Below are 15,400 nucleotides of genomic sequence, written 5' to 3'. Positions count from 1 at the left end.
TGCAATCAGTTGATTGTAATTTTGCATAGAGCATACGTTTCCATATATTTTAGTTAACTGCAGGTGTGACATAAGTCCACTATTCCTACTCATAATATAATTAACAAATAATATATTTTTTTACAGATTCTTTCTGTAAATAATGTTTTTTATCAGTATACCAATAATACACTTTTTAAATATTTATTTTTTCTTTTTGGGGGGGATGAAACTGGAATGAATTTTGTCTAGCTTACTGTTCCAAATTAAGAAAAATATGTTTTGCTCATACAGTGGCTTGCGAAAATATTCACCCCTCTGGGCATTTTTCCTATTTTGTTGCCTTACAACCTGGAATTAAGATTGATTTGGGGGATTTGTTTCATTTGATTTACACAATGCCTACCACTTTGAAGATGCAAAATATTTTTTATGGGGAAACATACAACAAATGAGACAAAAAAAAACAGAAAACTTGAGCGTGCATAACTATTCACCCCCCCCCCCCCCCCCCCCAAAGACAATACTTTGTAGAGCCACCTTTTGCAGCAATTACAGCTGCAAGTCTCTTGAGGTATGTCTCTATAAGCTTGGCACATCTATCTAGATTTTTGCCCATTCTTCGTGGCAAACCTGCTCCAGCTCCTTCACGTTGGATGGGTGCGCTGGTGTACAGCAATCTTTAAGTCATACCACAGATTCTCAATTCAATTGAGGTCTGGGCTTTGACTAGGTCATTCCAAGACGTTTAAATGTTTCCCCTTAAACCACTCGAGTGTTGCTTTAGCAGTATGCTTGGGGTCATTGTCCTGCTGGAAGGTGAACCTTCGTCTCAGTCTCAAATCTCTGGAAGACTGAAACAGGTTTCCCTCAAGAATTTCCCTGTATTTAGCACCATCCATCATTCCTTAAATTCTGACCAGTTTCCCAGTCTTTGCAGATGAAAAACATCCCCACAGCATGATGCTGCCACCACCATGCTTCATTGTGGGGATAGGGTTCTCGGTGTGATTAGAGGTGTGGGTTTGCGCTACACAAAGCGTTTTCCTTGATGGCCAAAAAGCTCAATTTTAGTCTCATCTGACCAGAGTACCTTCTTCCATATGTTTGGGAAGTTTCCCACATGCCTTTTGGCGAACACCAAACGTGCTTGCTTATTTTTTCTTTAAGCAATGTCTTTTTTCTGGCCACGCTTCCGTAAAGCCCAGCTCTGTGGAGTGTACGGCCTAAAGTGGTCTATGGACAGATACTCCAATCTCCACTGTGGTGCTACTGGCGGCAGAGAAGTCAGGCACAGGAGAGGGGAAACTGATTTACAACGGTTGTGTTTAATAACCACAAACCACCGTCAACAGAATAATACAATAAATGGGTCAAACAAAACCCGGTAAATACCAGCATACCGTGCACAAGCACTACAACAAACAATTACGGACAAGGACAAGGGAACACAGGGTTAAATACACAATTGATGGATTGATTAATTGATGGAATTGGAACCAGGTGTGATGGAAGACAAGACAAAACCAATGGAAAATGAAAAGTGGATCGGCGATGGCTAGAAGGTCAGTGATATCGACTGCCGAACGCCGCCCGAACAAGGAGAGGGACCAACGTCGGCAGAAGTCATGACACACAGCTCCTTCGGGTTATCTTTGGTCGTCTCTTTGTTGCCTCTGATTAATACCCTCCTTGCCTCGTCTGTTCTTGGCAGGTTTGTTGTGGTGCCATATTCTTTCCATTTTTTAATAATGGATTTAATGATGCTCCCTGGGATGTTCAGTTTCTGATATGTTTATATAACCCAACCCTGATCTGTACTTCTCCACGGCTTTGGACCTGACCTGTTTGGAGAGCTCCTTGGTCTTCATAGTGCCGCTTGCTTGGTGGTGCTGCTTGCTTAGTGGTGTTGCAGACTCTGGGGCCTTTCAGAACAGGTGTATATATTCTGAGATCATGTGACACTTAAATAAAGTCCACCTGTGTACAATCTAACTAATTATGTGACTTCTGAAGGTAATTGGTTGCACCAGATCTTGTTTAGGGGCTTCATAGCAAAGGGGGTGAATACATATGCACCCACCACTTTTCAGTCCTACATTTTTTTGAATTTTTTGAAACAAGGTATTTTTTTCATTTCACTTCACCAATTCGGACTATTCTGTGTATGTCCATTACTTGAAATCCAAATAAAAATATATTTAAATTACAGGTTGTAATGCAACAGAATAGGAAAAACACCAAGGGGGTGAATACTTTTGCAAGGCACTGTATAATTAGAAAAAATATTTGTCTAGAGTAGGCAGCGCAATAAGTAAACTGTGATGTGACTAAAGAGTTAATCAGTGTGATTTTTCCATAAATAGACAGGTATTTACCTCTAAGTGGTTGCAAGGGGGCAGGGGTAAGGTAAATGTTGTGTCTTTTAATGATCCAATATGTAATATTACCATAGTTAGGTTTTAGTCCAGAGAAAAATGATCTAGTGAGACTGTGCAGGGATCCAGATTGTGGATTTAAGAAAAAACTTGAATCATCGGCATAAATTGACAGTTTGGTTTTAAGCCCTGGATTTCTAACCCCTTGATATTATTGTTGGATCTGATTTGAATAGCTAAAATGTCTATGGCCATAACAAATCGATATGGAGACAATGGACAGTTTAACTCCTCTTGATTGTTCAATTATTTCTGAGAAGTAACCATTATTTACTATTTTACACTTGGTGTTACTAAACATCATTTTTACTAGTGATGCACCAATAAGACATTTTTGGCCGATATCAATATCCAATATTTTCCTTGACAAAGAAATACGATACCGATAAGCGATATTTAAAATTTTAGCGGCCTTTTAAGCATTCCAGTACAGTTAAATAGTTAACACACACACACACACACACACACGGATGCTGCAGCGGTCTAAGGCACGGCATCTCAGTGTAAGAGGCGTCACTTACAGTCCCTGGTTCGATCCAGGCTGTATCACATCCGGCCGTGTTTGGGAGTCCCATAGGGCAGCGCACAATTGGCCCAGCATCATCCGGGTTTGGCCGGGGTAGGCCGTCATTGTAAATAAGAATTTGTTCTTAACTGACTTGCCGAGTTAAATAAAGGTTACACACACACCACACACCAAAAGTTATTTTGTTGGCATTTACGTATGTCCCCATTACCAGTAAAACATAATCAAAACCTAATTATTTAACTTACTTGCTGTGCTGTTTCGTTGTTAATTTGTTCAGTCGTTTCATTCTCAACCAGGAGAATGGAGCGTCTGGGGGTCTCGGCCTGACCTCCGGTTATCACCCCGAGAGTAATGGGCAGGTGGAGAGAGTGAACCAGGAGGTGGGTAGGTTTCTGCGTCGTATTGCCAGGACCGGCCAGGGGAGTGGGCGAGATACATCCCCTGGGCTGAGATGGCCCAGAACTCACTACGCCATGCCTCTACTAACGTGTCCCCATTTCAGTGCGTGTTGGGGTACCAGCCGGTCCTGGCACCATGGCATCAGAGCCAGACTGAGGCTCCTGTGGTGGAGGAGTGGGTGCAGCGCTCCAAGGAGACCTGGAGGGCCATCCAGGAATCCCTCCAACAAGCCAATGGATGGCAGAAGAGGAGTGCTGACCGCCACCGCAGGTAGGCCACCGTGTTTGTACCGGGGGACAGGGTCTGGCTCTCGACCCGAAACCTACCCCTCCGCTGCGCCCTGCTGGAAGCTGTGGCCGCAGTGTGTAGGGCCCTTCAAAGTCCTGAGGAGAATAAATGAGGTGTGTTATCGATTATAACTCCCTTCCTATTATCATATTAACCCCTCGTTTCATGTGTCTCTCCTCAGGCCGGTGGTAGCTGGTCCCCTGCAGGACGGTGAGGTGCCGGAGGTCCCTCCTCCCCCTCTGGACATCGAGGGGTCCCCGGCGTACACGATACGGGCCATTCCGGACTCGAGAGGGGCCTGCAGCACCTCGTGGACTGGGAGGGGTACGGTCCGGAGGAGAAGTGAGGCCAGTGTCGGCGCGCTGCGGAAGCCGTGCGTCAGGGAGGGGGTACTGTCACGACTCCTACCGAAGGTGGCTCCCCTTCCCGTTCGGGTGGCGCTCGGCAGTCGTCGTCACCGGCCTGCTAGCTGCGACTGATTCTTTCCTCCCCCTCCTTGTCTGTTTATTAGATACACCTGTTGTTTATTTGTTGATTAGTTGGGCTTTATTAGCCAGCCTGCTCTTTGTGCGGGATTGATTTTGTGACTAGTGTTTACGTAGAGGTTAACATGTTTTTCCTGTTCGTGGGTTTTTTGCTGGACTGTTTTAGTCCCCGTGTTTGGGGCATTTTGTTTTTTTTCCCACAATATTAACTCCAATCGAATTCCTCGAAAATTAAATAAAATGCCTCACGAGATTAAAACCTCGCAAGGTTTTCTGAGTTTACAAGGAGTATTTGGACTGGTACTTTTAAAGTATTACACTTTAGAATCCATTCCCCTGGTATTTCGCAAAGATTCCCCAACCCCAAAATTGTCTCCACTTACTCCCATGTAAAATGATCTTGGTATTGTTGCTGGTCCATGTTTAAAGACAGGAAGTATTCGTATCGCTTTCGATGCTGCCCCTGTTACCTTGTTAAATGTAACACTTTCCCTGTCATAAATGTAGCCTATTTCTCACCGTAAGGAATCAGTGATATTTGATCCCAGGCATCTATTCAAAAGTTGTGTGAGACATGGCCTCCTACGTCTCCTTTCACATAGAGGTTCATAGAGATAAAAGTTTCTATTAATTGAACCAAGGCCACATGCCACTATGTGAGAGTTTCCTGCCCCGCTGCTTTCAAGAGTGTTGGCTGCTGGTTCTTTGTAAAAAAAAAATGCATTCCCTCCAAAAATGCATTCTCTCCGAATGCAGTGGGCTCCATTACCACTCATTCTTCCAATGACCAATGGCCCCACATCTAAAACAGGGATCTATCGCCCTACGCTTTGTTTTTTTCGCTACATTTCCCTCCCTGTATAGGGCACAAGGCGAAACCCAGATGCAGACAGGGAAGGCAGATGGTTTGAGTCTTTGATATTTATTAATAATCCAAAAGGGGTAGCCAAGAGAATGGTCATGGACAGGCAAAAGGTCAAAACCAGTTCAGAGTCCAGGAGGTACAGTGTGGCAGGCAGGCTCGAGGTCAGGGCAGGCAGAATGGTCAAGCAGATGGGTACAGAGTCCAGAAAACAGGCAAGGGACAAAACCGGGAGGACTAGCAAAAGAAAATAGAAAAGGCAGGAGCATGGAATAACACTCTGGTTGACTTGGAAAATACAAGACGAACTGGCACAGACAGACAGAAAACACAGGTTTAAATACCCAGGGGATAATGGGTAAGATGGGTGACACCTGGAGGGGGTGGAGACAGGCACAAGGACAGGTGAAACAGATCAGGGTGTGACAGTACCCCCCCAACCCCCCCTCTAGGGGTGCCACCTGGCATCCTACCTGGTCGCATACATGGTTGACCGGGGTGCCAGCGGTGGAAGTCGGTGATGAGGACTGGGTCCAGAATGTCTCTAGCGGGGACCCAGCACCTCTCCTCCGGGCCATAACCCTCCCAGTCAACCAGGTACTGGAAACCCCTGCCCCGCGGTCGAACACTCAGGAGGCGTCTCACCATGTGCGCCGAATGGCCAACGATGACACGGGCTGGAGGGGTGGGCCTGGAAACAGAAAAGACAAAGGGCTGTGAGACACGGGCTTAGTCTTAGACACATGGAACGTAGGGTAAATACGGAGCGTACGGGGTAACAAAAGACGAACAGCAATGGAACTAAGGACTTTAGAGATAGGGAAACGGCCAATGAAATGGGTGGAAAGTTTGCATGACTCCACCCGAAGGGGCAGGTCCCGTGTGGATAGCCATACCCTCTGCCAATGCGATAGCGAGTTGGTCTTGAGAAGTGCCGCCCGGGCTCTTCTCCAGGTACGCCGAAAGCGGCGGATGAACATCTGGGCCGAGGGTATGTTGACTTCCTGCTCTTGTTCTGGAGTCTTGACATAACTCAAGTAGTTTTCTGGCCGCCTCTCTCCCGGATACCGGAGAATGACAAATGGCAGATTGTTGCTCCCAAACTGCCATAGCCCAGGAGAGTGCCCTTCCTGACATTATCGTCTTCAACCGGTCCGAAGGGAACGAAGATGGCTGTAGCTCAAAAATAAGGGAGAAGAACTCTGGAGCTCTGTCAGAGTGACCATTGGGTTCTTGACAAGAGTGGTGGTTTTGTTGGTCTATGACAAGTCCTTGGTGATGTGGACACAGAGGAACTTAAAACTGCTGACTATATCTACTGCAGCCCTGTTGATATGGATTGGGGCATGTTCCCTCCTCTGCTTACATATTTCTAAAGTGGTAAGTGGAGGCATAACCAACAATGTAACACATATTAATTAATGTATCCACTCATATTCAACAGGACACAGAGATGTTTTTACTATAAACATAATCACATTATTTTATAGGTGAATGATTTCCACATGTGGTTGACTCATTTCAATCAACACATTTAATGGCTCAATAGCTTTATAGAAATGTTACTTTGTGTAAAACAAACACCACTACTAAAGTTTATGAAAATACTACTGGATATATAAATTGTCACCAATAACAAATCAGGGCTATTTTCTTGTGTGATTTATTTGTTTTTAGATCATCTGACTTACTGACAGGTTCTCAATTCGATTTTCAGGGTTCTAGGTGCGTAATTACGTAATGCGGTTTAACCCTCCTGTTGGATTTGTTTCATGTTATTAATTATGTGTTCCCGGTCCAAAATGACCGCCCCATTATATCTGAATATAAATCCATAACAATACATATATTATCACCTAATGTTGTGTTAGATATTTTTATCAACTTAAGTTCTTGTGAACATTCCAAGTTGTGAACTTCAATTGGCTATTTATGGCCTGTAGGCCTCATTGACCTGAGCTCATACAACTCGTTTTTGAGTAAAAAAAAGTATGAATGTATGGATTATTTGGTCTATAACCAATACTCAGATGAAACATATTGTGCAGACTACTACTTCACAGTCAGTTTCTTGGCCTTTCTCCTCCTCACCAGTGTCATGATCAAAGATTTGATCAAGAGCCTCACATACATATATCGATTGGTCATTGTGCTGCCACAGAATGCATTGTGAGCAAGGCCTCAAAAAAGCTTTATATACCAGAGCTGTGAGAAAAGTTCTATATATTATTGAAACAATGTTGAAACAATTAAATAACTGTCTGTTCCACATTTGAGTGCTATTTGTGCTGTGCATGTTGCCAGGCAACACAGTTAAATTAGACGAGCCCACGTTTTCCCTAAAACAGCCAATCGGAACACCTGTAACAAAGGGAGAATGAGGCCATTTTTAGGTTCGTAGCTGCAATACACATTGTACCTCCGTGCTGTATTTGTTTATTACACTTGAAAAACAACGAATAATGGATAAAATGAGAGAGTGGATTGGCCTGGAGAGTCAAAGAAATCTTCCCATGAAAAGGTATTTGATCAGAGCCAAATCTTGCTATTTGTTAAGCCATAACAGTTGAATAGTTAACCGACCTTTACGTAACGTCAACGTAGCTAGCACAAAGTGTACCTCTTTACGTGTATTCTGTCGATATAGTATCAGGACAGCAAAGTAACGTTCGTTATTTTTGTAATCATCGTTAGTTTAAGCTTTTTTAGTTAGCCGACGTTTTACCGCTGCTCAGGCTCTAGCCAATTTGGTCCATGCAATATTCGCGTTTTCACTGGGCTAGCTAACACGTTAGCTACTACCTAGCTGTGTTTGTGTGGTTGTCCTCAAAGAAACATCACACTAACGTTATATGGGTAACTTTAAAGAGTTTACTTGGTTGTAGGTTAGTTAGCTATCTAGCTAAGTTGTTGTTTAGTTAGCCAACTCAAAATATTTGTCAAGCCACATGGTTGGTTGTCATTTCGAGCTAAACAAATAATTAGCCCTTAGCCTGTAACGCTAGCTAGCCAGCCTATGCTATGTTTCAGAAATGGCCCATTGGCGCACCTCTTAGACCTGGTTTCCCAAACTCGGCCCTTGGTGCACGTTTTGTTTTTTGCCGTAGCACAACACAGCTGATTCAAATAGCCAACTCGTCAAGCTTTGATTATTTGAATCAGCTGTGGTGTAGTGCTAGGGCAAACACCAAGACGTGGCCTCCATGACCGAGTTTGGGAAACCCTGGCTGCTTTCCAAACACTTAAAATACATCCTATCCCCTCAGCCCTCAAATTAAGTGGACACCTCTGATGATGTCTGACGAGTATACACTTGCGGGGCAAGGGAGGAAAGAAATATATATATATATATATATTAGTTTTTCGTTGTGTGTGTGTATGTATATTTATTAGAGGTCGACCGATTATGATTTTAACGCCAATACCGATTATTGGAGGACCAAAAAAGCAGATACCGATTAATCGGATGATTAATTTTTTAAATATTTTTGTTATGTATTTGTAATAATGACAATTACAACAATACTGAATTAACACTTATTTTAACTTAATATTATACATCAATAAAATCAATTTAGCCTCAAGTAAATAATGAAACATGTTCAATTTGGTTTAAATAATGCAAAAACAAAGTGTTGGAGAATAAAGTAAAAGTGCAATATGTGCTATGTAAGAAAGCTAACGTTTCAGTTCCTTGCTCAGAACATGAGAACATATGAAAGCAGGTGGTTCCTTTTAACGTGAGTCTTCAATATTCCCAGGTAAGTTTTAGGTTGCAGTTATTATCGGAATTATAGGACCATTTCCCTCTATACCATTTGCATTTCATTAACCTTTGACTATTGGATGTTCTTATAGGCACTTTAGTATTGCCAGTGTAACAGTATAGCTTCCGTCCCTCTCCTCACTCCTCCCTGGGCTTGAACCAGCAACACAACGACAACAGCCACCATCGAAGCATTGTTTCCCATCGCTCCACAAAATCCGCGGCCCTTGCAGAGCAACTACTCCAAGTCTCAGAGCGAGTGACGTTTGAAACGCTATTAGCGCGCACCCCGCTAACTAGCTAGCCATTTCACATCGTTTACACCAGCCTAATCTCGGGAGTTAAGACTTAAAGTCATAAACAGAGCAATGCTTGAAGCATTGCGAAGAGCTGCTGGCAAAAAGCACGAAAGTGCTGTTTGAATGAATGCTTACGAGCCTGCTGGTGCCTACCATTTCTCAGTCAGACTGCTCTATCAAATCGTAGACTTAATTATAACATAATAACACTCAGAAATACGAACCTTAGGTCATTAATATGGTCGAATCTGGAAACTATCATCTCGAAAACAAAATGTTTATTCTTTCAGTGAAATACGAAACCGTTCCGTATTTTATCTAACGGGTGGCATCCATAAGTCTAAATATTCCTGTTACATTGCACAACCTTCAATGTTATGTCATAATTACGTAAAATTCTGGCAAATTAGTTCTCAACAAGCCAGGCGGCCCAAACTGTTGCATATACCCCGACTCTGCGTGAAATGAACGCAAGAGAAGTGACACAATTTCACCTGGTTAATATTGCCTGCAAACCTGGATTTCTTTTAGCTAAATATGCAGGTTTAAAAATGTATACTTCTGTGTATTGATTTTTAAAAAGGCATTGATGTTTATGGTTAGGTACAGTCGTGCAACGATTGTGCTTTTTTCGCAAATGCGCTTTTGTTAAATCATCCCCCGTTTGGCGAAGTTGGCTGTCTTTGTTAGGAAGAAATAGTCTTCACACAGTTCGCAATGAGCCAGGCGGCCCAAACTGCTGCATATACCCTGACTCTGTTGCAAGAGAAGTGACACATTTTCCCTAGTTAAAAGAAATTCAAGTTACCAGGCAATATTAACTAAATATGCAGGTTTAAAAATATATACTTGTGTATTGATTTTAAGAAAGGCATTGATGTTTATGGTTGGGTACACGTTTGAGCAACGACAGTCCTTTTTCGCGACTGCGCACCACATCGATTATATGCAGGACACGCTAGATAACTACACATGGTTGATGATATTATTGGTAAACTAGTGATTATGATTGATTGATTGATTTTGTTTGTTTTTTATAAGATAAGTTTAATGCTAGCCAGCAACATACCTTGGCTTCTTACTGCATTTGCGTAACAGGCAGGCTCTTCGTGGAGTGTAATGTAAGGCAGGTGGTTAGAGCGTTGGACTAGTTAACCGTAAGGTTGCAAGATTGAATCCCAGAGCTGACAAGGTAAAAATCTGTCGTTCTGCCTCTGAACAAGGCAGTTAACCCACCATTCCTAGGCCGTCATTGAAAATAAGAATGCGTTCTTAACCACTTGCCTAGTTCCGATTGTTATGAAGACTTGAAATCGGCCCTAATTTATCGGCAATTCCGATAAATCAGTCGACCTCTAGTGTTGACCCTTCTTTTTCAAGACCTCTGCAATCCACCCTGGCATGCTGTCAATTAACCCTAACCCTAACCCTATAAAGAATGGATGCACCGATATGACATTTTTGTCATTACTGATATCCAATCTTTTCCTTACCAAAAAACCTGATACAGTTACCGATAACCAATATTTACAATGTTTGCGTTTTTTTTAAAGCATTCTAGTATAGTTGAAACAAAGTAAAGATAAGGTCCTTTATGCTTCCAAAACCGTACTGCAAGCGATGCATGTTACTGTTCAGACGGAGTGTCTGGGCTCTGACACTCTCCCATACAGAAGACGTCTTCTTCACCATGATTCTTCTGCAATGTAATGGAACTGAGAGTCATGATCAAGGGCTAAGTGGTTGTATGACATCAAAATGTGGTCCCCAACCGGCTTGTGCTATGCTGAACACCAGATTTGGTTTCGAAAGGGCAGGGTTCCAAAGATGTTTGGGTCTTGTGCTGACACCCTAGAAGAAACCTCTAGATAGTTAGTTAGTTTTCTCTGCTCCTAACAGTCTAAGAGGGATCAGTGTATACGCTGCATTCGAATGATGAGCACTACAGTGATCAGAACTCGTAAGGAAAGGATTGCAACAGTGAGGACAGGCCGAGAATGCAGGAGCATAGCACACACAGAAGTATGGGATATTTCTCCCAACATTCCCAGAAGGAATGTAGAATGATGGAACATAGAGAATATCGTTCCAGAGATAGTAGTAACCAAAATCAACAGACTCGAAAGGGTAAGATTGGAGCTTGGGTAGCATGCTTTTTCATTAGCATATGATGGTTCTATGGATTTCATTAGCTGGGAAACTCTAGATAGGAGACTAGGCTGAGTCTTCTGGGAATATTGATACCTAGCTGGGAAACCTTATTTGACTCTGGGTACCCTGCTATGGATTATATAGGGAATAGGTGTTGTTTGGTGACAGGTCTTGACTTGTGCTGGTGGGTGCAGGACAGTTGTGGTCTGCCTGTTTATTATTTGGCCTGGGGAAAACACTCCCTGGCTTGATGCCTCTGAGTTATATACTTGTGTATAATAAATACGTGGCATGCAGTGATCATATCATTTTGGACTGAGGAGCAGTGGTGGAAGAATTACAGAATTTTCATGCTTGAGTTAAAGTAAAAAGATCTTATTAGAAAAAGTAAAACTCACCCAGTAAAATACTACTTGAGTAAGTCTAAAAGTATTTGGGTTCAAATATATTTAAGTATCAAATGTAAATGTATTTGCTAAAATATACTAAAAGTATAAATCATTTCTAACTCCTTATATATGAAGAATTGTTTTATATATATATATTTTTTTAATGAATAGCCAGGGGCATGCTCCAACACGCAGGCATCATTTACAAACAAAGCATGTGTTTAGTGAGTCCGTCAGATCAGAGGCAGTAGGGATGACCAGGGATGTACTCTTGATAAGTGTGTGAATTAGACCATTTTCCTGTCCTGCTAAGCATTCAAAAGGGCTTTTGGGTGTCAGGGAAAATGTATAAAGTACATTATTTTCTTTATGAATGTAAGTGAAATAAAAGTAAAAGTTGTCGTCAACAATATAAATAGTAAAGTACAGACTACTACTTAGTACTTAAGTATTTTTTTTTACTTCAGTACTCTTTACCACTGCTGACAATAATATTATTCCTGCATAGAGAGGGGTCTTAGAAGACCATTAGTCTGGGCACCAGTCAAATGGACTTTGTGTAGCCTGGTAGGCTGCCAGATAGTGGCCCCCTTAGGTTAATCACTCATCTCTCGCACTGACTGCGGTCAACAGTTTCCAAATATCCTTAGTTTGATGCAAAAACAAATGTTGATGGGGGGAAAACAGGCCAAACTGGTCTTTGGTTTGTGTGTTTACGTGGTCCACCATCATTTGACCCGCCTCAATGTCACAATCTTGCTCTTGGGTCTCGTCATTTGGGTAGTTGTCTGTGTATGCGTGTCTTTACCATGCAAAACGCATGCCTCTCGCTCCCTCATGGGCTGCAAACAAGAGTGCTACTGAACAACATGTCTAAGCTGCATCTTTCTACCTCTTTGTCTCTGCAGAAGCTGAGAATGCCAAGCGGGGACTTCAAGGAGGACAGGCTTACGACATCAGCTCAATCCACCCCTTGTGGCACCCCTTCCAGCACCCCCTGTGTTACCCCCAGCATCAGCCCCCACTCCTCACCGATACTCAACCGCAGGTATGCATCAAATGGCTATTTTTGGCTATTTTGGAAGAGTTCCTGTAGTAGAATAGACGTCCACTCCCCTCTGAATGAGCACTAGATTCAAATCTGAGTAATATTTTCAGATGGCACATTAGGTTCAATTGTTCTATGTCTCTAACAGCTTTGTTGTGTGTGGGCATACAGGAGCTGGTTCAACAGCCAGAGTCTTGCACCATTTCTCGCTGCCCCAGAGCTCAGTAGTCCTAACCTCAGCCCTGAAATGGGAGGCAATGAGGGAGGAGGTGGAGCGGGAGGGGAGAGGTGGAGCTTATTTGGAACTTCTCGCCCAGTAGTACAGAAGTCCACCACTGACCCCGGTTCAGAAACCAACACAGGTGAGTAATCAGTCCCTCAGGAGTTTCAATTATCAGGACTGTTTCTTTCTTCGTATAAAAAAAGTGAGAAGGGTCTAAGAATAGACTCTGTGTTCCCAAGAGAGAATGTGTGAATTATAGTCTTCTATAGTCATGGTCAAGTCAGCATTTCGGTTTCTAAAAAATAACTTGAAATGTAATGGATGTTGCATTTTTTTTGCTTTGATGCCATACCTTTTTGTCAGGTACGTTAACAACCTTGTCTCCTCTGCTGTTCCTCAGGCTTCACAGTAAAGTCATACTTTGGTGTGCAGAAGTCTAGCACCATGGAGGGCATCAAGACCCAGGTCAACCTCATGGTGGATGACCCTGCCAAGTTCAACCCCCCCAAGATTGAGATCAACAGCATCGAGGGCAACAGACCCCTCCAGACCCGCCCACACAAACTCAAACCCCGGGACATGAACGTCCTGACACCATCTGGATTCTGATACCCTTGCCTCCTTGTTGGCCAATAGCAGGTCTACTACCCTCCTCTGTCTCCTAAGCCTCCTCAGCTTCTGTGGAACACCGAGATGGAAAACATGGAGGACGAGCTACAGAACTATATCCCCATATTCCCTGAACCCTGATGTTTTATGACCCTATGCCTGCTCCCCCCACTTCTCCTCAATTAAAGCACCAAACGGAGCATTTCCATCCACCTCGCCTCAAGAGGGTCACTTTTTTGGAGGGGTGCTTTGTCATACAATGCCCTGTTGTCGTCTGCTTCTCAGTGATGTCATGAGATAGAAATTGTGGTTTTGATGTCTCATGAGTCCCCTGCTTTGGATGAAAACCCCCAAGCTCATTATATTTAACTCACTTTCACTTAAAGCACTGTACAGTACCCAGCCAATGTCATTTCACTCAACTATACTCAATCGCCTCTGACGCTTTAGTTTTTTTTTTTTATCACAAATTTAACAGTGAGTGTGGTTTTACTGACGTTGTGCCTAAGCTTGCTGCTGGCATCTTGGTCACATCAGTTGACCTTTTTTTTTTTCTTTTTTTTGAAAGGATGAGTGGCTACTGCTAACCAGGATTATTTGTTTTTCTTCATAACATCCAGATATTGTTTGTTAGTATTTAAGTGTCATGATATTTGTCATACCAGTCTGTAATGCTTTAAGAATATATTGATATGAAGTACAATGCATTGAAATGGTCATTTTAAAAGCTTTTTTTTATATGGACTATTATTTTAGAATGAATACTGTTCTTTGTTTTTGCAAGATGTTCCAAGATGAATTCCAATAACTATAGCTTGGTCTACTGATTTGGGCTGTAAATAATTTCAACACTAACAAAAGTATTCCAGCATTTGTGGTTAATTATTTATCTTAATTGCTAACTTTAAAGGGCCGGATCCCCCATATGAAAGCCACTTACATTTTTAACTGGTACTGTATGTTTGTTTATGATCCAGCTTTCTTCTAAGAATTACATGTTTTGGGGTGGGGTTACTAGCTAGTGTATTTTACGTCGCACACGAGTATAACATCCCACATTAGATTTTTTTTATTGTCACATACACCAGATAGGTGCAGGTAAATGTGTTGTTTTACAGGGTCAGCCATAGTACGTTACCCCAGGAGCAAGTTAGGTTTAAGTGCCTTGCTCAAGAGCACATTGGCAGATTTTTCACCTGGTCAGTTCGGCTATTCGAATCAGCGACCTTTCGGTTAATGGCCCAACCGCTAGGATACCTGCCCCCATTAGAAAATACTGTTGGTTTAAAAATAAAAGTTGTGAAAATGTTGCTGATTGGACCATTACATCTTATGACACTAGATGGCACAAGAAGCTCTGAGGGTGAAATAAAGAGGACTCAAAATATATTGCTGGTGAGTCTCAATTTTTTTACATTCAGTGTTTTTAACCGTGTTCGAGAGGATCAAAACGCTTATGTCTCATGGGTAAATTGTGATCGATTGACGGTTCTACAAATAATGAGTAGTGATTTGTAGATCAGGCAGAAACGATTTCCCCATGATCCCATCAAGGTTTTGATGCTGTCGAACACGACCATTGAATTCGTTACAATAGTTAAAACGGATTCTGTATTGCCAGCACATTCTAAAGGCAAAATCAACAATAGCACTCAACCAACGTTCCCTCATTTTTTTTCAGCACTGCAAATTTCAGGTCTGCTGAGCGCAAACTTGAATATTGTAAATTCTGTGCAACTTCCAGTGTGCGTTTACTGTGAACACTGGCTGTACCTGCTTTAAGTTAGTTTTAATAGTGACCATGTAGGCTACTGTGGCTATTTGATCATAATGTAGGCCAGCCAAACTCAACTGGTGGTCTGAATCCGGACCCAGAAGGGTCAATCCGGACTGGACAACATCGCACTTTTTTTTATAAAGGTCAAATTATTTTTA

The 15,400-nt window shown here is 42.4% G+C and overlaps 1 protein-coding gene across 1 annotated transcript; it reads left to right on the top strand.

The window, feature by feature from the left end:
* Nucleotides 1-8,719: 8,719 nt before the first annotated feature.
* On the top strand, nucleotides 8,720-14,854 carry LOC110488608 (putative monooxygenase p33MONOX). The gene is made up of 4 exons (XM_036942739.1): nucleotides 8,720-8,741; nucleotides 12,494-12,633; nucleotides 12,805-12,995; nucleotides 13,257-14,854. The coding sequence occupies exons 2-4, from the start codon at nucleotides 12,503-12,505 to the stop codon at nucleotides 13,463-13,465; spliced, it is 531 nt and encodes a 176-aa protein (XP_036798634.1). The 5' UTR covers nucleotides 8,720-8,741; nucleotides 12,494-12,502; the 3' UTR covers nucleotides 13,466-14,854.
* The last annotated feature ends 546 nt before the right edge of the window (nucleotides 14,855-15,400 follow it).

Source organism: Oncorhynchus mykiss, chromosome 14, assembly GCF_013265735.2.
Source record: "Oncorhynchus mykiss isolate Arlee chromosome 14, USDA_OmykA_1.1, whole genome shotgun sequence".
In the NCBI taxonomy this organism is placed as follows: domain Eukaryota; kingdom Metazoa; phylum Chordata; class Actinopteri; order Salmoniformes; family Salmonidae; genus Oncorhynchus; species Oncorhynchus mykiss.
This window is presented reverse-complemented; position numbering and strand designations above follow the sequence as displayed.